Source organism: Octopus bimaculoides, chromosome 7 (genome assembly GCF_001194135.2).
Source record: "Octopus bimaculoides isolate UCB-OBI-ISO-001 chromosome 7, ASM119413v2, whole genome shotgun sequence".
In the NCBI taxonomy this organism is placed as follows: domain Eukaryota; kingdom Metazoa; phylum Mollusca; class Cephalopoda; order Octopoda; family Octopodidae; genus Octopus; species Octopus bimaculoides.
Window position 1 is genome coordinate 47,142,391 of NC_068987.1, and position 20,843 is coordinate 47,163,233.

Below are 20,843 nucleotides of genomic sequence, written 5' to 3' on the forward strand. Positions count from 1 at the left end.
ATCTATTGATATACCTCAGGTTAGTTAAAGGTTTATGATATGGCCTATATGATTTATTATGCAGATCAAGTGTAACATCTAAGAAATTAGCTACAGATATATTATCCTCAAAAATAATATCCATTCCCATTCTGCGAAAAAATCTAGCTAATCTATTTTTTATCCTTTGTACTTGTTTCGAACTATTTCTGAGAAATAGCAGACAATCATCCCTATATAGACCCCCTCTGATATCTGGGAATTGATCAGCTAACTCATAAAGTATAAAGGAACAAACCACATCAGTAACCTGAGCCGAATCTGAGCTACCCATACGTCAAACGCATCAGGTGTACCTTTTCTAATCCAAACCTTGTTATTAAATTTCATAAAGGATTTCCTGGCAGCTAGAACTACATTAATCTCTTCTCTAGAAAGCTCAGCTTTATTGTGCATAAGCCACAATGCTTTATTAAGAACAGAAGGATTAATTGAGGGATAGAAATTAGCTATATCAAATTGTATAAATTTGACATTATCTTTATCATTAATAGAATTGAACCAATCTATTACTTGCTTCACACACATTTATAGAATGGGCTTTTTTCAGTTTCCATCTACCAAATCCACTTACAAGGGTTTGATCAGCCCAAAGCTATAGGAGAAGGCACTTGCCTAAGGTGCCCTGCAGTGGGACTGAACCATGAACAATGTGGTTATAGAGCAAGCTTCTTATTACATAGCCACACTAGCGTCTATATATATATATATATATATATATATACACACACACACACACACGCAATGTTGAAATCAAAACAAAACGTATACCATCTTATACTCCTTTCATTAACATAAGGTGTTTATCAGTTACATAATGCAAATAATATAATCGAGGCTTATTGCCAAAACATCAGAGATGAGATATGACTGTATGTAATACTATTGGGCTGGCAGAAACGTTAGCACACCAGGTGAAATGCTTAGCAGTATTTTGTCTGTCTTTACATTCTGAGTTCAAATTCCATCAAGGTCATCCTTTCGGGGTCAGTAAATTAAGTACCAGTTGCCCCCTCCCCAAAAATTTCGGGCCTTGTGCCTCGAGTAGAAAAGAATTCATCATCACAAGAGTGGCTGGTGACTGTTACTAGCTATCTCTGTGTAACACTCAAATCCAGATTTTATAACAAAGAATACAATTACAATACATGAAGAGAAATACACATGGAATTCTAATATTGTCACACAATTGAAGGTTCAACCCTTTAGCATTTAATCCAGCCGTATCCAGACCAAATATTGTACCTGTTTTATTTTAAAACTGACCAGATCCAACATCTCACACCTACCTTACAATGTCATTCTAAATGTATACAAACACACCATTGAAATCTTGAAGCTGCAAGATAATGTGTGATTAATTCAAAACAATGTGAATAAAGAAGCAGTACATTTGACAGAAATTTGAATGCTAACAGATTAAACACTGGATGAGCATGGCTGTGTGGTAAGAAGTTTGCTTCTCAACCACATGGTTCAGGATTCAGTCACACTGCATGGCACCTTGGGCAAGTGTCTTCTTCTATAGCTTCTGTGAATGGATTTGCTAGACAGAAACTGAAAGAAGCCCATTGTGTATGTGTCTTTGTATCTGTGTTTGTCCTCAAACACCACTTGGCAACTGGTGTTGGTTTGTTTATGTCTTATGTCCCTTTAATGCAGCAGTTCAGCAAAGGAGATTGATAGAATAAGCAATAGGCTTTAAAAAGATATGTACTGAAGTCGATTTGTTAGACTAAAATTCTTCAAGGTGGTACTCCAGCATGGCTGCAGTCTGATGACTGCAAAGTTAGATAAATGTGTGTGTGTATACTTTTGAACCTAGAATATGCACTAAGTAATTGCAATATACAGAACATAAATGTCACTGCCAAAATGTTCATTTACCTTTTTCTTTGGCAGGACTCTGTGTGGAACACCAAATTACATTGCTCCAGAGGTTTTATCCAAGAAAGGTCATAGTTTTGAGGTTGACGTTTGGTCTTTGGGATGCATCGTGTAAGTATGTCAATTACTAATTTATGGATTTGTGTTTATGTATGTATATATATATATATATATATATATATCATCATCATCATCATCATTGTTTAACGTCCGCTTTCCATGCTAGCATGGGTTGGACAATTTGACTGAGTACTGGTAAACCGGATGGCTGCACCAGATTCCAATCTGATCTGGCAGTTTCTACAGCTGGATGCCCTTCCTAACACCAACCACTCCGAGAATGTAGTGGGTGCTTTTATGTGCCACCGGCACAAGGGCCATTCACGCGGTACTGGCAACGGCCACACTCAAAATGGTGTCTTTTACATGCCACCTGCACAGGAGCCAGTCCAGTGGCACTGGCAACGACCTCACTCGAATGATTTTCTAATGTGCCAGTAAGGCGACGCTGGTAACGATCACGCTCAAATGGTGCTGTTTACATGCCACTAGCACGGAAGACAGACAAGTGCTCTGGCAAAGTGACCTGGCTACACTTCTGGCAGAGGCCACAGATTATGCTCTCACTTGCCTTGCCGGGTCTTCTCATGTACTGCATATTTCCAAAGGTCCCAGTCACTAGTCATTGCTTAGGTGAGGCCTAAAGTTCGAAGGTCATGCTTCACCACCTCATCCCAGGTCTTCCTGGGTCTACCTCTTCCACAGGTTCCCTCAACCGCTAGGGTGTGGCACTTTTTCACACAGCTATCCTCATCCGTTCTTGTCACATACAACTCCCCCTTAACAAATTTCATGCATGCATGGAAAAGTGGACATTAAAGAGTGATGGTGATAAAAATGGCTCTCCATTTAATCACAAGGATGGTACCTTGGCTATTACAAGCCACAGCAGAGACAACCTGTCTTGGGGAGCAATAACTTTGAATAAAAAAGGGTCTCTTTCATTCTGGCGACATGATTAAATGCCCCCAGCTGTAAAATGGGTGGTTCTCAAACTTTCCTTTTGATAAAACCCTTTCTTCCACTTACAGGTACACATTACTGGTGGGTAAGCCTCCATTTGAGACTTCTTCTCTGAAGGATACTTACAGCAAGATCAAGAAGAATGATTATGATATCCCTGGTCATGTGAGTCCAAAAGCTCGTAACCTAATCCAGAAGCTACTCGAAGCTGAACCACATAATCGACCAAGCATGGATCAGATAATGGCATTTGAGTTCTTCAAGGGTAAGTATTGGTTCCACCTGTTAAAGTTACCATGATCTGCAACTCTCAGATGTCATGACTTTAATTTGTAAGATTCTCTCTTTCTCTCTCTCTCTCTCTCTCACACACACACACATTTTTCTCTCCTGATGTTCCACCCTTTATCATTTAAACAGGCCGCATCCGGCCCAAATAGTTTATCTGTTTTCTGTTCAAACTGGTCAGGTCTGGCCTTTCACACCTACCCCGCAATGTCTTTTTTTTTTTTATGTGAATAAATAAGTTTTACATCTGAGAGAATAATTTGAATGCTAAAAGGTTATGGTAGGTGATTACAGGAAAGTTTACCGAGAAAATGTATCCATTATATCTCACCATTAATAGTTAAAACTATTTTATTGAAAAAAACTGAACTTACTGGACATGATGGTAGGCTTCTAACATGAGTAATGTTAACTATTGTCTAATTTTCAATACAGAGGTCATGTGTTCATGATTTGATCCCAGAGGAAAACAAGATGGCCCTCAATCCATTGGTTAATTGTATTACATTAGATAGATACCGGTGTGGTTATGCGGCAAGAAATTTGCCTCCCAATTACATGTAGCAACCTCTGGGCTTCTTTTAGTTTCCATCTACCAAATCCACTCACAAGGTTTTGATCAGCCTGAGACTATAGTAGAAGACACTTACCCATGGTTCTATGCAGTGGGACTGAACCTCGTGAGTGGATTTCATAGATGGAAACTGAAAGAAGCCCAGAGGCTGCTACATGGGCACTTGAAAAGCCATAAATAGTTGTGAAATATTTTTTAAATTACACTACAATCCTTAAAAAAAAATTTTTTTAAATAGTTCATATAATTAATGTAATCCTATGTACTTGTAAAAAGGTGTCAAGCGGGAATACTTTTAATCATAAATTTGCCTTTTGAGTGAAAATTCGTGGTAACCTGTCACATGTGTGCAGTGACTTTGCCTCTCTTTGTTAAAGTTACTAAGTAATGAGGTTATGATAAAATAGCTTACTACATGGAGAAAAAAAACGCACGCACATAGACAGGTAGATATGTCTGTATTTTTCAGCTCTGGGGAGTATGGTTGGGGGGGGGGTACAGCTTCCCAAGGGAAGGAACTGTTTCCGAGCCTAGCCATCACTGTTTGAAACTATCTGTGGCTATCTTGTAAGGGGCTTATGAATACATAAAACAAGGCAGAGGAAGCTTTATAAAGTTGGTGCAACAGCTTGCTCAGAACGAGGGGAAATAACTCTAGCAATCTGTATACCGCAATCCCTCGCCATATTGCGGTTCACCTATCGCGCGCTCAGTACATCGCTGATTTTTCTGGTTAATATATGTAAATTTATATCGCGTGTTTCTGTGGCCTATAGGTATTTATATTTTTTAGATTTTAATTATTACTGTGGGAGGTTTTGGAACATAGCACCCGTGATAGTCGAGGGATTACTGTATTATTATTTTTTTGTACATGAAGCAATGCTTGTAAGTTGGGTTTCTGTTCATTTGCTTCCATATATCTTTTGTATTTACATGTTTGCTAATTCTCTCGCCTTTTTTTCTTTTTTAACTCCAGAACCCATTCCAAAACGCCTGCCTACCAGTTGTCTTTCCATCAAGCCTCGTCTTGATATCAATCGCATTACCAGGCCTGTCTATGAAAATCCTACAGGTAATTGACTTTTCTCTTTTTTATTTATTTATTTTTGCGTTGTTGGGGCTTGGTGTACATTACTCTTTATTTGTTTCTCTTCTGTTCAGTGACCAAGCTACATTATACTGTCCAAGATGACAAGACTCATGCACACATATATTTAGGTATTGAACTGCTGACTTTACAATAATGCATTGTATCCTTCAGCAAGTATCACTAATCTACATGTTAGACGCTACTGAGAAGTGACTCAACACTGTCAATCAGCCTTGTTGTTGGAGACAGTGCTTAGATAGAAGCATAGCTGTTAAAATCACAATCTAACAAATATAGTCCTTAAATGTGTGTGTGTCTATTGTAATCCCAGCTGCCTAGAAGTCCATCTATTTTATCATGGTGCCCTTTTACTTCAAATTCATTCTTGCATGTGTCCAGTCATTATGCCTTCTTCTGTGAATATCAACCTTGTTTATCTCTACGGTCCTGTCTGCTAAAGTTTAATTTCTACAATTCTTTTTCAGAAACTGGAGTACGCAGTGGTGGTGTTGTTACTGGTGGGGGTTCAAATGAGAAAGAAAATGTTGGGATCAAAAATGAGCAGCCTCAAGTGCGACAGAATCAGGGTTAGTTGGATCACTTTGCTATTTATCTTATTTCTCTTTCAATTTTGTGTTTGTGTGGTTAAGAAGTTTGCTTCCCAACCATGTAGTCTTGGGTTCATTCCCATTGCGTAGCAAGTCTTCTTGGACAAGTCTTCAACTGTAGTCCCAGTTCAATCAAAACCTTGTAAATGGATTTGATTGGCAGAAAGTGGAAAAAGCCAATCATGTGAAGGTGCATGGCTCAGTGGTTAGAGCATCTGGCTCATAATCATGAGGTAGTGAGTTCAATTCCCAAACAGAGCTGTGTATTGTGTTCTTGAGCTAGACACTTTATTTCACATTACTCCAGTTCGTTCAGCTGTAGAAATAAGTTACGACATCACTGGGGCCAAGCTGGGATAACATTGGTGGTATGGTGAGAGGAAGCTGGTATGCATGGGCAACTGCTGGTCTTCCATAAACAACCTTGCCCGGACTTGTGCCTCAGAGAGTAACTTTCTAGGTGCAATCCCATGGGCATTCATGACCGAAGGGAGTTTTTACTTCCCCTCCGCCCCACCCCCCTTTTTTTATGTGATGGTTGTAAAACATGTGTCATTATCATACAAGCAATCTAATTCATATCCAGTCTTCCATGAGAAAAGTGTCTGGCCATGGGCAAATATTTGTCAGTGGCAGTGGCTTTATCTCATATCCAAGAATTTGATTTCTTCTTTGCTGATCACTTCCTTTTTGGTGATAGTGTTGATGACTATGTTGACCAATTCTTGTATGGAAGAGTCAGTGGCATTGACTGCATGGAGGACTAGGTTGCTTTTTGTCGGGCCTTTCTCTTCTGTCATTTGATCTCTTCCTTTTATCTTCTGGTGGCTTCAAAGTTTTGGGGTCTGGTGATGGAACACCACCTATTGGTACGGTCTCAGGTTTGTGTTTCAAATTATTTAGGCTCAAGTCCAGTGGTGTTCAGTGAGGTTTTGAATTGATCCTTGTATCTTTGAATGGGGCAACCCTGTGGTGTTATCCCTGAAGTGAGCTTGCTGAATAAGACTTGGCATGGGAACCATGATTCTTTCGTTCTTGCTACATGTCCTGCACAAATATTACATAGTTTGGAAACAAGTGAAGGTTAGCAAATAATTCTGTCTCACCCATGCAAGCATGGGAAAGTGGATGATGATTTCTAGCAATGTTATTAATCAACATACAACTAATCTCGCATTTCTTTATATATTTCTGTCTTTTTCAGATGAAAGTTCTGGTGTGCACTTGAATTTGTTGTCCAAAATGCTTGGAGTTGTGATAAACCTAAAGAACAATGATAGAGAGTTTTTGGAAGGTGCGTATATCAAAGCAGGTTGAACTAAGTACAATGTAATGAAGTCCAAAGGAATAAGTTTGTGTTACTTGTGACTTTGGTTTCTAAGACAGAATTGTCATTTGCTATCTTTTATTCCTGTCAAGTGAAATAAATTGTTTTAAGAAGTAGCATTTATTACTAATGAATTTTTTATGATATTTGTTTTTCAGAGGAGTTTGAAGACCCTGCGGCCATTCCACTGTATTGGATAAGTAAGTGGGTAGACTACAGTGATAAATACGGCATTGGTTACATGCTGTGTGACAACAGCTTTGGTGTGTTATTCAATGATTCCACACGTTTGATCATTATGGCAAATGAAGAGTAAGTCCTGCTCACCTCTTGTTTTCTCCCTGTCTCTGCTACATTCCTGTTTTTTCTTATGTTTGTGGCAAGAGTAAATATATTTCTGTTTAATAATATACCCCTAATGCACTCATCTTTCCTGTACTTCACTCTCTCCAAACTCTGTAGGGATCATGCATGTTTCTAAGAAGTGTTAAGGCCACATCCTCAAGAAGACCCGTTCTCCACAGCAGAAATGTTAGAGCTGCATCCCTTGGTGAAGAGGATTATCCTACAAGAGTCCCAAATAAAAAGAACTCATGCCAGTGCCAAAGTAGTTAGCGTTAGGAAGAACATCCAGCCATAGAGACCAAGCCAAATCAGACTGGAACCTAGTGCATTTCTCTGGCTTGCTAGCTCAAGTCAAACTGTCCAACCCATGCCAGCATGGAAAACAGATGTTAAAGGATGATGATGATGTTCAAAGTATTTGCCAACCTATCAGGAGTGGCAGACATTTAAATGTGTTGTTGTTGTTGTTGTTATTATTCAGGTCACTACCTGGAATCGAATTCGGAATCTTTGGGGTTAGTAGCCCATGCTCTTAACCACTACGCCATAAGTTGACTCGTTTGTGTTTCCTTGTCTTGACATTGCATAATAGTTATGAGTGTCACTGCAGTATCACAAATAAACAACATAAACTGTGTCATTCATTTCTAAAATTCTGCAAAAGACATGGCTGAGCTATGGAAAACATTACCTTGGTTGGAAGCAGGTAAGGGTTAGCAGCAGAAAGAACGTCTGGCTACAGAGAATTTGCCTCAAACTCTGTCCAACACATGTGAGCATAGAGAAATGGTTGTTAAAATGATAACAGAACAATGTACTGCTCATTTATATAGGATAGTCTTACTGCCACATATGCGTACACATATCTTAGACTGAAAGAAAAAAGAACTGGCTGAGATTCGCATAACCTCTAATTCAAAGAAATATTGTTTTATCTCTGTAGTTATCTCGGAGCAGAAACTGTTGAGAAAGAAAACAAACTCCCTCTTCCCTTTGTCATTTCTACTGTGTCATCCCCAACTAAACACTTCCTAGTCATGCCTTTCACAGAACTGTAGATTCCTAAAATCACTCCCACCCTCCACACTATCCTTATTTTTTTTCCCTTCAGATGTTTGACTTCAACAGTGTATGAAGTCCTACAGAGATTGAGATTGTTAATAGGATGAAAGACCTTTATGAGATTTCTATGTAACTAGGGACTAATGTTCTAAACTATTGACCATATCAGCCACTAGATCAAACTCATTCTATGATGTAGTCTCACTCATAAGAAGTCCTGCTTTTCTGTCACTGTCCATCCACTCTGACCTTGGGTCCATGTCTCTATCCACCATTTACTATGTCCTGTTTCTAAGTTAATTGTCTCTTTCTCTCTCAACAGATACATGGAATATATTGATAGAAATAATGTAGAGTCCTACTTCAGCATGACTGATTACCCAGAAGAACACAAAAAGAAAGTGATACTTTTGAAATACTTCCGCAGTTATATGAGTGAACATTTGCTCAAGGTAAGGCTTGCTCTCACACTCAAAAACAAAAAGATATCTGATACAAACCACTCTCTTCTAAACCATAATATAAACAACCTGAAAGGGTGTGTATAGACATCACTTATAATTATTGTTTTTTTGTTGTTTTTTTTTCATAGGCTGGTGCTGGTATAAGATCACATGATACTGATAAGTACAGCCGATTGCCATTCTTGAAATCTTGGTTCCGAACTAAAAGTGCCATCAACCTTTACCTTAGCAATGGCACTGTTCAGGTAATTTTTACATTTTAATATTGATGACAGCTCTTTTTTTTTTTAATATTTTCTCTGAATGTTGTTTTTCTTAACTCAGCAGCTGGTCTTCCAAATCCAGCTGTAAAAATTGTTGACGTTTTGGAGGGGAGGGTATAGGATTACCATAGGGTATGTCATTCATTTGCATATGACATTGTGATTATATATTGTTAATGAAAGAAATTCTTATTGTCCTTCTTCCTTACTTTCTGAATTCCAATTCCAGTACGACTGATCTTTACCTTTTATCTATTAGGTGATCGATAAAACAAATAACTGCAAGCCCTCTCCCTGCTTCCCAGTTATATATTGGTGACTTTCAACCAAAGTTAGAAACCTTTATAATTCCAACTACAGTGTTTTTTTCTCTAGTAATCCTTCCAAAAGATTGACATTTATGCAATCCTCAGAAATCAATTTATCATTATTTAAAAGCAGAAGAGTGATAACTGGTACAGCGTCAAATTGAATATCTTGTATTCAGTTTGGTCACTTAACATTCATCATTCAAACCTCACCCAAAGTAGGCATTGTCTTTTATTTATGTACTCAAATCATACTTTGGGTACTTTCATGCTATGCTCATTGTATAGACTATGGTGTGCTGTATTCTCAATAGAGAACGTGGTACTGTGCATTCCAGTGATAACCTACATGTAATTTGTTCTGCAAAAACAAACTTAGTAGGATAACAAAAGAATTAGTTAAACTGAATTTAAATCATTGACAAATGACATTACTGTTTCCTTGGGTAATGTCACACTTTTTTGTGCACAATTTTGATACAAATAAATACAGCATGAGCATAAATTAGACATGAAACTAGGAAACCTTGTGCAAGAGATCTCACTGTTATCAATACTAGTCCCAATTATAAATGCTGAGATACATACTGCATATTGGAGCAACCATCTTCAATAAGGTTGTTGTCTCTTTCAGTATGTGAAAATTAAGCTTGAAAACGTTTTTCTTGGTCTGGTCCTTTGGGCCTGCTGGTTGATTTGTAAACAGTGGCTAGAGTAATACAATGAGATGTGTGGATGAAGAGTTAATGGCAACTGGCAGAAATAGTGTTGACAGATGGGGTGACAGCAAAAAGTTTGAAAGATACAAGTGTGATGTTTAAAAAAGAAATGACTTTATTAGAACTCCCCCTTTTTTTTCCAGGGTAAACTATATTGTGTAACCTGTATAAGTTAGCTAATATTGAAGATTTTAATCTATTTTTATATTATATTATTTTTTTTTCCACAGATCAATTTCTTTGAGGACCACACCAAAATCATCCTCTGTCCAGTGATGGGAGCAGTTACATATATTGACGAAAAGCGAAACTGTAAAACATACCGATTCCTCACTCTTAAAGAGAATGGCATCACCAAAGATCTGTTTGAGCGATTATATTATGCCAAAACTATAGTTGACCGTTTCATTAGTAGGAATCTACCACTGCGCCCAAAGTCAAAGAATGTCAAATAAGCTTGTTGTAAATCATCAAATAATGGACTAATAATCATTTGGTGTGGTGGAGACACTGGCACCGGGAAACTCAAGGAGGATCTTCTATTGCCTCTTGACCTCAGGGTTTCAAGCAATTCTTGAAATTGCCAGACAATGTAAAATGAAATTAACAGAAACCCTTCAGTTTCTCACTGCTTTGACTTCAAGACACACACACACACACCTCATATATATGTGTGTGTGTGTGTATTTGAGATCTATACATAATATCTAAAATGGTGTGGTTTAAAGTGTTACTGTTTCAGTAGTAACGCATTTTGTATACACACACACACACACACACAAACAATCACAAATATATTCTCACACTTTACTCACCCCTCCCCAACTCTTCAAACTCAATATTTAAGCCTTTAGCCCTTTCTTTTTTGTCTCTATTGCTGAAAATGTGCTCCTTACCTGTGTCTGGTGACTGTCGGTCATGTGTGTGTGTTTCTATCCACTTTCTTTCCTTATCCAGCCTTTTTTTTTTTTTCTTTCATTCTTTTATCAATTTAATATCTTCTGTCAATGTTGCTATAATTGGTGAAGGCCAATTTCTTTGAAATCCCAGAAGCGGGCCAGAATTAAAACAGGATCAAACTATAACTGGTATTTTAAAGAAATCAATAAATGAGAAACCTTCACTTCTTTTACAACATAAATTTTTAGGGGCAAATTGCCAAAAAAGATAGATATGTATATACTGACTTTTTTTTTTCTTGTTATTAATTTTTAACATTGCTTGGGACTGTTGTTTAATGAAGTTCTCCATTGTTATGCTGTGCAACATTTAGGTCTACTGATAGTTGCTGTGCTTCGTTCTGCTTGATATTTTTCTCTTCTATTGAGAAATGTCTTGCTACATTCATCTATATTTTTGCTGCATCTTCCTTCACTTCGTCTTATATATACACACACACAGAGACACACACATACATGTGTGTGTTTTTGTGTGCATGTATGTAATTACATATACACACGCACACACAATATCAGTGATTCTGGACCACTCAAGGACAGGAATTCAGGCCTAGACTTGATGTCTACGTGTCCACCTTCTGCAAAACTCTTTCACAATTTCATGACATTTACGGGAGTTTGGGGGTGGGATCGGGGTCAGAATAGGTCTTGATATCTTAATGTAGGGACAATGTACATATGAACTCTACTTAAACTCAACCAAATTCTTGGACTGACTCCAAAATAGGTTGTATTTAATTTCTCTTCCTGTTGTGATTTTAGAAAATGGATTCTCTCTCTTTTTCTTCTTCCTTTCAACCTTTTAACTTCTGTAAACATTTTCTTAACCCATTTGTAAGTAAACAGGTTTTTTTTTTTTTAATGTTTCCAATAAAGACTTACACATCTGACCTTAATCCTTGTTTTCAATTTTTATATTTTCCAATTGAAAAAGCCTAAGCCTTTTGGTACCAACCTTGGTTTTATACAATGAACTTTCAATTTTAAAGTGATTTAAATTAAAACCTATCAAAATTTTACAAATTAATTGAGACAACGACTATTTCTACAGAAATATGGTAACAAAAGTGCTAAAGGTTTTCCAAAAACAAATGCACGTTGACCTTTGGAGCCTTTTAATAAAGATCCAAGTTATTTAAGATCATTTCCATTCCATGTGTCAGATTGGATTCCCTACCAATTTCAGTCACAGTTTAGTGGCATGATGGAGAACCAAAAGTTAAAATTTGGCTTCTCTCTTGTTTAGTCAAAATATGTGCACCAACATAAGCCCTGACAGGGCCTCTGAGACCGCTGTTAGGAGACTATCATTTGAATCTTTACAACACCATGGAATGACAAAGTATTGGTGTTAAACCAAACCAAAGAACAGGAACAGTCTTGTAACGGAAAATGTAATTTGCTGTAGTCAAGGGTTGCCAATTTGTAATGGTATGTATTATGATAATTGTTGGAGTCAGCAGTTACCAATTGTGACGGGTGTTGATGTTGCAGATGTGCAAGATGAAAATTCGACGACTGGCACCCATGCCAACGTCGTCTCTTTCATTGGAAACAAAACTCAGCTTGCGAAGACCTATTGGGGCAAGCGAAAGCGAAACTGTCATGGCACCTGTGCCCAGCATCGCCTTCTTGGCACGTGCAAAGACATTCGAGCAAGATCGTTGCCAGTGCAGGTGGAATGTAAAATACACCATTTTGAGCGCGGCCGTTGCCAGTACCGCCTGACTGGCCTTCGTGCCAGTGGTACGTAAAAGCACCCACTACACTCGGAGTGGTTGACGTTAGGAAGGGCATCCAGCTGTAGAAACTCTGCCAAATCAGATTGGAGCCTGGTGTAGCCATCTGGTTTCACCAGTCCTCAGTCAAATTGTCCAATCCATGCTAGCATGGAAAGTGGACATTAAACGACGATGATGATGATGTTACATATTGCTATAGCCAAACAATAACAGGCTGCTAAAATATAATTTGTAAAGCATGAGAGGTAAAGAGAGATTGTATAGATTTTTTCCTTCTATGGGTGTGTTTGTGTTCTCTTCATTGTGTAGTAGTAAACCACAAATAGAGATAGGGTAATGTTGTAGGGAAGTGAAAGTAAGAGAGTGGAGGGGGAAGTGAAGCATCATAACTGCTGAATACCACACAGGAACGTCTTCTCTCTCCTTTGGTCAGGTTGCCACATGTTAGTCGCTTTTTCACCAACTGATTAGAGTTCTTGTATTTATAACGATACAAAACTAGTTAGAAAAATAGGTATATTGCACTGTTATCTCAATTCAACTTTCCATCGCATACAAGTGGCAAAGACAAATTGGCTTAGTGAAGCCATGTGTTAAATGTAACTGCTGTCACTATTGTTTTTCTGTGAGAAAAGTGCTGTTGAAATATGGGAAATTTGCCAATTCAGGTTCAAATCTATTCTATGCCTAAATGAAGTCACTACATTACTCATCCTCTAGAGAGCTTCTAAGAAAAAGAAACAAATGATCTAGGAAGAGGAAAAATTTTGCATATCAGGAGAGAGAATCATTGAAGTGTATATGGAACAATTTTCTGTTCGGATAAGTCTGAAAAGTGATGTCACTTTGCATGCAGAAATGTGCAGTGCAGGAATGACTTAGCATATGAGGGCATATATACGAGTACAGGTGCACTTGTCAAAATTTACCATAGAATAAGCTCAGGTGAGTGAGTGAGTGCATTCTCAAACCATGATATCACAGAGCTTACAGGATTGCAGTGTGTGAAATGCTTTGAAGGTTTTCCTGAAGCAAAATGTGTCTGCCACTGTTGTGGGTAATTGCTGAGGTTAGCAAGAATGACAATGCAGTGTGCTGGCATGTTGTAAAGGACAAACAACTTTCTCTATGTATACATGACTGACCAAGAGTCTAATAGAGGTAAGTTGCATCCACAAGGGTATAGGGAGCATGAAAAACAAGTGAGAAAGGCATGGTGTGGTGCATGAATATGACTGTTGGCATGCAGGTATATGTATGAACGTTGTGTGGAGCAACAAAAAGGAATGAACAGTCTAAAATGAGTAAACAAAAGTGAAAATAGTGTCCTTTTTTTAAAAGTCTATTGCTGAAAAGTGAGAAAAACTGCATGCTAAGAAAAAGTTGTTGAGAGTCTTAAATTTGTAGAAAAGTTAATAGATAATGCAATGACTGTACATCAGAGCTAGATGAGAAGTGTGTGTGCGCCAAAAAGATTGCATGTGCGGGCTTCCATATTTTCCTCCAGGTAGTTTGTGGGCAGGTGGCTGTCAAAATGATGCATTTATGGGCTTCCATGGTCAGTGAAATATGTGCGTCAGCAGGGTTGCATTGTAGTGAAGAGCATCCAGTTTAGAGCTTTCTGTAACAAGTGGAACGAGAGTTGTGGCTTGATGAAAGTGGAGTGCATGTGTGGCACTTTCTGTAAGAATTCGAAAAGGGGTCCATCACAAGTCAGTGGTGCTTTGTAGACAGGGTGGCATGTGTAATATAATTCATAAAGCTTGAGAGGTAAAGGGAGATAGCATAGATTTTCCTTCTATAGGTGTGTTTGTGTTCTCATCATTGTGTGGTAGTAAACAACAGATAGAGATAGGATGTGGAGAGGGAAGTGAAACATAACTGCTGACCACCACACAGGAATGTCTTCTCTCTCCCTTGGTCAGGTTGCCTCTCATGTTAGTCACTTTTTCACCAACTGACTTTGGCTTACGGAGTTCTTGTATTTATAACTATACAAAACTAGTTAGAAAATAGGCATATTGCAGAGAACAATAGATATTCTTTGGGGATCCACTGTTATCTCAATTCAACTCTCCGTAGCATAGAAGAAGTTAGAAGGGTCAAGTGGCAAAGACAAATCAGTTTAGTGAAGCCATGTATTAAATGTAACTGCTGTCACTATTGTTTTTTCTCTGAGAAAAGTGCTGTTGAAATATTATGGGAAATTTGCCGATTCAGGTTCGAATCTACCCTATGCCTAAATGAAGTCACTAGTCTCATGGGCTTCCACATAATTTCTGTCTTCAAAGTACAAGGTACAAGGGACTTACCCAAGTTACAGTTCTTTATATTTTGTGTTCATCTGCATCAACAGCACTAGTACTATACTGTTTCCTTTCCACTTGGACAAAAACAGTTTCATGAAGACAGAGGAACACTCCACAATGACTAAGTCTTCCATTTAGAAAAAAAAAGTTTAAAAAAAAGCAGGTCAACTTCTCAACTACACATCTTGTATGGGAGACATAACTTTGGCAGTATCAAAGATACGAATCCTTGGACTTTTGGCCAGTGTTGACATCTTTACCCTTTTGATACCAACCTACCTGAAACTACCCTTCGTTCAATGATATGAACTTCCTGTTGCAAACTAATCTAAATTTAAAGCCTTCCTTCAAAATTTCATGTTAATTTACATTCCAAACACTAGCTTAATAATGACAGTTATTCTAATAAATTTTTCATTACTTTCAAAATTAATTAACAGAAAGACTACCACAACAAATATAATAAAAAATCCAAATCTGGATCTTAACATTTTATCTATGGACCCCTTTGATTACTATTTTCTTCTGGTAAACCCCTATAGCCATTTGATGTTTATAAACTAATTTCATGAATACTTCTTTCAAAATACCTATTTTGTTCTGGCACTCCAACACTACCCTCCATTTCTCTCCTTCAGCAGCAAGTCACCTGTGCTTGTCCCTCTGTCATACTTTAGCCTTTCAACATCTGGCACAAAGCCACTTTCCCCTCTCAAATACTCCCTACCAGGATCTTATTCCTTTTCCTTTTGCTCCATTCTTTTTTTTTTTTTTGGTCCTACAAGTCACAGGGCAAACTCACTTGTGCCAGTGGCACAAGGAAGCATCCTGTACACTCTGTAAGGCAGTTCACATTAGGAAGGGCATCCAGCTGAAGAAGCTATTCCATAGCAGACATTGGGGTCAAATGCATTTGTCTGGCTTGTTTGGCCCTGTTGAACCAACCTACCTATATCAACACGGAATATGGAAGTTAAATGAAGATGATGATGATATATATGCGTTTGTGTGCTAATGTCTTGTCTTGACATCACATGGTAGTTGTAAATGAGTGCCACTGCTATGCAAGCTGTCTTTTGTTCCCAATTTTCTGTGGAAACATCTCACCTTGCTTGAAAACAGGTGAAGGCTGGCAGTAGGAAGGCCATTCAGCCATATAAAATCCCACTGCTCAACAAATTCTGTCTGACCCATTCAAACAAGGGATAGTGGACATTAAAATGATAGCATATCAATAACCTGGTCTTGATTTGGCACCATCAGAAACATGTCCTTGGCTTAACAGGATCATGTGAGTTATTTCTATTCTGTTCAACATTGTAAATAAATCCTTCTCCAGTTGTTCATTCAACAGAACAATATATTGATTGAATTATAGTAGAAATAGCTGAGTATTGCAGACACTTTTACTCTGGAATAGCTGAGCATTCCAGACACATGTACTTGGAAGTAGCTGAGTATTCCCGGTGCATGTACCCTGGAGTAGCTATTACAGACACTTCTAACCTGGAGTAGTTGAGCATTGCAGACACTTCTACCTTGGAGGAGCTATTACAGACACCTTTACCCTGAAGTAGCTGAGTATTGCAGATACATGTACTCTTAAGCTGATCGTGTTTGAAGATTGTTAAAGTGTGTGATTACAGATATAGTCTATCTGACTTCCACTGTTTGTCCAATCCACTTCACTCACTCACCAATAGGTGATATTCATCCCATGTAGTGTGAAGTACATTTCAACTTCAAATTTCTATCGTTGCAAAGTGAATCGTACCATTCGATCATGACTATACCCACTATTCAACATACTTAAGTACAACCTCCAACCAGCATTCTATTTAAAGATTTAAATAATATTTAAATGAGATGAATATACTTAATTACATTATAGAGCATGAATAAACAGAAGCCAAGAAGTATTATTTGAAGCTTGTTAGATAACTTGCTTTAAAATATGAAAAAGTGTTTCTAAGGATATTACCTGAACATTTAGGTACTTCCCATAATTCAGAGTAGCAAAGCATGCACCCGTACCTATCATCTGAATAGGGTAATACATATTTTATTGTTCCAGGTAATTTGGAATCTAATTTTTTTTTTTTTTGACTTCTCAAATTTTTTCCATGAGTGATGAAACAATTATAAGAATGATTATATAATCTCTGCTTGAATTTCCGAGAAGTAGAACCGATTGTATGTAAAAGTGTTCAGGTTAGTTATTATGTCACATTTATATATCATCATCATCATCATCGTTTAACGTCCGCTTTCCATGCTAGCATGGGTTGGACGATTTGACTGAGGACTGGTGAAACCGGATGGCAACACCAGGCTCCAATCTGATTTGGCAGAGTTTCCACAGCTGGATGCCCTTCCTAACGCCAACCACTCAGAGAGTGTAGTGGGTGCTTTTACGTGTCACCCGCACGAAGGCCAGTCAGGCGGTACTGGCAACGGCCACACTCAAAATGGTGTATGTTATGTGCCACCCGCACAAGAGCCAGTCCAGGGGCACTGGCAACGATCTTGCTCGAAAATCTTTACACATGTCATGGGCACAAGTGCCAGAAAGGCAACGCTGAGTTTCGTGTCCAATGAAGGAGACGACAAAACATAAATAATTCAGAGGGCATAGAAGTTTGTTTTTAATTTAGGAGATTTATGGCCAATAGTACTTCTAGCGTTATTCAAGGACTGCAGAGAGTGTTAACTATTGTTAGATCCAGTAGAATTACTCACATTATCCAAGATTATGTAAGAGACAGTAGGGTTATTTTTTCCAGCAATGACACTACCATTGCAATGGTGGAAGTTACAACAATTACTGTGATCATTAATAGTTACATAATCTTCATTTATATTAGAATCAATGCAAATTTTATCCAGGTTGGTTGTCACATTATCAGTGTTAAGGTTTATTTTGTCACAGCTACCTCTAACACTATTGCTGCTATTAAGGTGGCAGGTAACACTACATATAGAAGTAATGTATTTATAGGTTGAAGTAGTCGGCTGAGACAGGAGCTCCTAACTCTGTTATTTGTCTATGCCTTCTTATATATCTTTTTTTATCTATAATATTATTCTACTTGTTCTTGTGCTCCTGTCTGTTTCATCCATATGCTGCGCTTACACCGAGGGAATTAAGAGAAAAATATAGAGAAAGAAAAGTGGGAGAAAAGTAGACAAAGGAACGGAAATAGTGGAATCCTTATTTCCCTATAAATTTGAATGTTATTTTTTAAATTACCACTTATCTAAAAATGTTGGTTGCATTCATCATCATCATCAAGGTATTTCATCTATTTATACCGGTTTAAAAGATGATGAATTATATGCTATGATGTAATCTATGAATAGATCAATAAAATTCCACTGAAATAGCTGTCAAAAATTTTACATCCCATTTGAGTTCCTTTTTCTTTCACCTAGAACCCACCATGAGTCAGAATAATGGTTTAATTTGGATTTGGCACTTACATATCTTCAGTATCCAACAAACACCTGATACCTTCATGGTCGTTTTACCTCACTGTGAATCCTATGCTATTGTACCAAGCTATTTCTGGCATCCTACATGTCAATTTCTGGTATCCTGTGTCAATTTTAGCATGTTTTCTATGACTAGATGCCAACCATATTACAGTGTGTACTGCTTACTCTTTTCATGTCACCAAGTCTGCCAAGTAAGTTTCAAGACAGAAAAGTATAGGACAGAGAAAATCCATCCCCATGACTAAGTAGGAGTGAGGGAGGTCTTAGGAAGTGGGAAGTTGCTTTATGCTCGATACTGTGAGGCTATTCTCAGCTGGGGTTCATATGGCTCTTGGGTGTCCATATACAATTTTGGTAAAATTTATGTGCAATAAATTGTTTATACTTCATCATCATCATTTAACGTCCACTGTCCATGCTGGCATGGGTTGGACAGTTTGACCAGGGCTGGTAAATTGGAAGGCAGCACTAGACTCCAGTCAGATTTGGTATGGTTTTCTACAGCTGGATGCCCTTCCTAATGCCAACTACTCTGAGAGTGTAATGGGTGCTTTTACATACCACCAGGTGCTCTTTGCATGACATCAGACAGTAAACAAAATATTTTAATAATTTTTATACAATTTCTAGCAATATTTAATTATAAGGATACAGTTAGTTTTGTTTATATACATCAAATGGCTATGGTAGTCAAGTAGAGTAAAATAGGAATTGTAGGGATCCATAGGCAAAAAATGGTTGAGATCCACTGGGCTAGAGAATGAAAGAGGTACATGAACAGGTGCCTTGCTATAGAAGAGATACATGGAAATAAGGGTACATAGTAATAACTGGGAAGATGAAGAAGCAAGCTGGTAGTGGTGATGTGGCACAGAAAACACTTGATGTTGAGCATAAGAGGGGATATGGTCAGTGGATCGGGTGAGAGTATAGGAAAAGATGGGCAGTCTCATAAGAATGTGAGAAGAGAGTATCAAGATGGGTAGAGATGGATGTATCAAATGATGTACAAGAGTGGAGATGCAACTGGGGAGAAATATCGGATGTAGAGAAGGTAAAGTGGAAGAGACAGCAGTAACTTAGAAAGGAGGAAGGATGATAATCAGGCAACAGGATGGTCTGTAAGGTGTAAGAGCAATAGAAATCATCATCACCATCATTATCATCATCATTTAACATATGTTTTCCATGCTGGCATGGATTGGACAACTTGACAGAAACCAATAAGGCCAAGGGCCACACCAGGGCCCATTGTCTGTTTTGACTTGGTTTCTACGGATACCTTTCCTAACAGCAATCACACCACATAGTGTACCGAGTGCTTTTTATATGGCACTCACAGGAGTGCTTTTAAGTGGCACCAGCACCCACACCAGTGCTTTTCCTGTGACACTTTGGTCTTGGGGTCTCAATTTTGTTGTGGTTTCCTCAAGTAGAGCAATGTACCAAAATGTCAACAAAGTCAACAAAAGGAAAAACAAACACATAAAAGTAATTATAGTCTTGAATTTATTCTTTCTTTCAGTATATGTTTTTATATATTTCTCAATATTCTCATTTTCTTTTTTCTCTGCATAAGATCACCAATGTTGTTTCAGGCTCAGAAAACTTCTACACCTATACACCACCCACCCGCCTCCCGCCATCTTAAGTCAACAAATATCACCATATTGCTTAAAACACAGCATTCCCCTACACATTTAAATGCATCTGTATATGTATGTATCATCCTGTCTGTATGTATATATGTGCATATATGTGTGAGGGAGCACACACGGAATTAATATAAACAGAAAAAAAAAAAAAAAACACATTATGTTGATTCACATATTTCCATATACATCAAACCTCAGTGTGTATGAGATTCATGCATACATCTACATACATATGCATACATACAATGTATATATACATATATATATACATATACACAAAACTGTAGATAGATATACATAAGCATTATATATACATACACACAGACGTACACATATACATATGTTTACATACATGTTTACATATATATATATATATATATATATACATACATACACACACACACACACACATATACATATGCATATATATATACATATACATACAGATATATAAACATATACATATATATATATATATATATATATATATACATACACATATACATACATACACATAGATACATACACATACATATATATATATACATATACAAATAAATATATATACACATACAAATATATACACATACATATAAACACATACACACATATATATACGCACACATATACACACACATATATATATATGTATATATATATATATATATATATATATATATATA

At 37.5% G+C, this 20,843-nt stretch overlaps 1 protein-coding gene across 1 annotated transcript in view; it reads left to right on the forward strand.

Moving 5' to 3' along the window:
* Positions 1–11,855, forward strand: part of LOC106875068 (uncharacterized) — a 124,918-nt gene extending 113,063 nt beyond the window's left edge. The window contains exons 12-20 of the mRNA XM_052969417.1: positions 1,942–2,037; positions 3,018–3,214; positions 4,791–4,886; positions 5,390–5,491; positions 6,717–6,806; positions 6,998–7,151; positions 8,569–8,698; positions 8,839–8,955; positions 10,231–11,855. Coding sequence (XP_052825377.1) covers positions 1,942–2,037; positions 3,018–3,214; positions 4,791–4,886; positions 5,390–5,491; positions 6,717–6,806; positions 6,998–7,151; positions 8,569–8,698; positions 8,839–8,955; positions 10,231–10,455 — 1,207 coding nt within the window. The 3' untranslated portion in view covers positions 10,456–11,855. The remainder of the gene's footprint in view (positions 1–1,941; positions 2,038–3,017; positions 3,215–4,790; positions 4,887–5,389; positions 5,492–6,716; positions 6,807–6,997; positions 7,152–8,568; positions 8,699–8,838; positions 8,956–10,230) is intronic.
* The last annotated feature ends 8,988 nt before the right edge of the window (positions 11,856–20,843 follow it).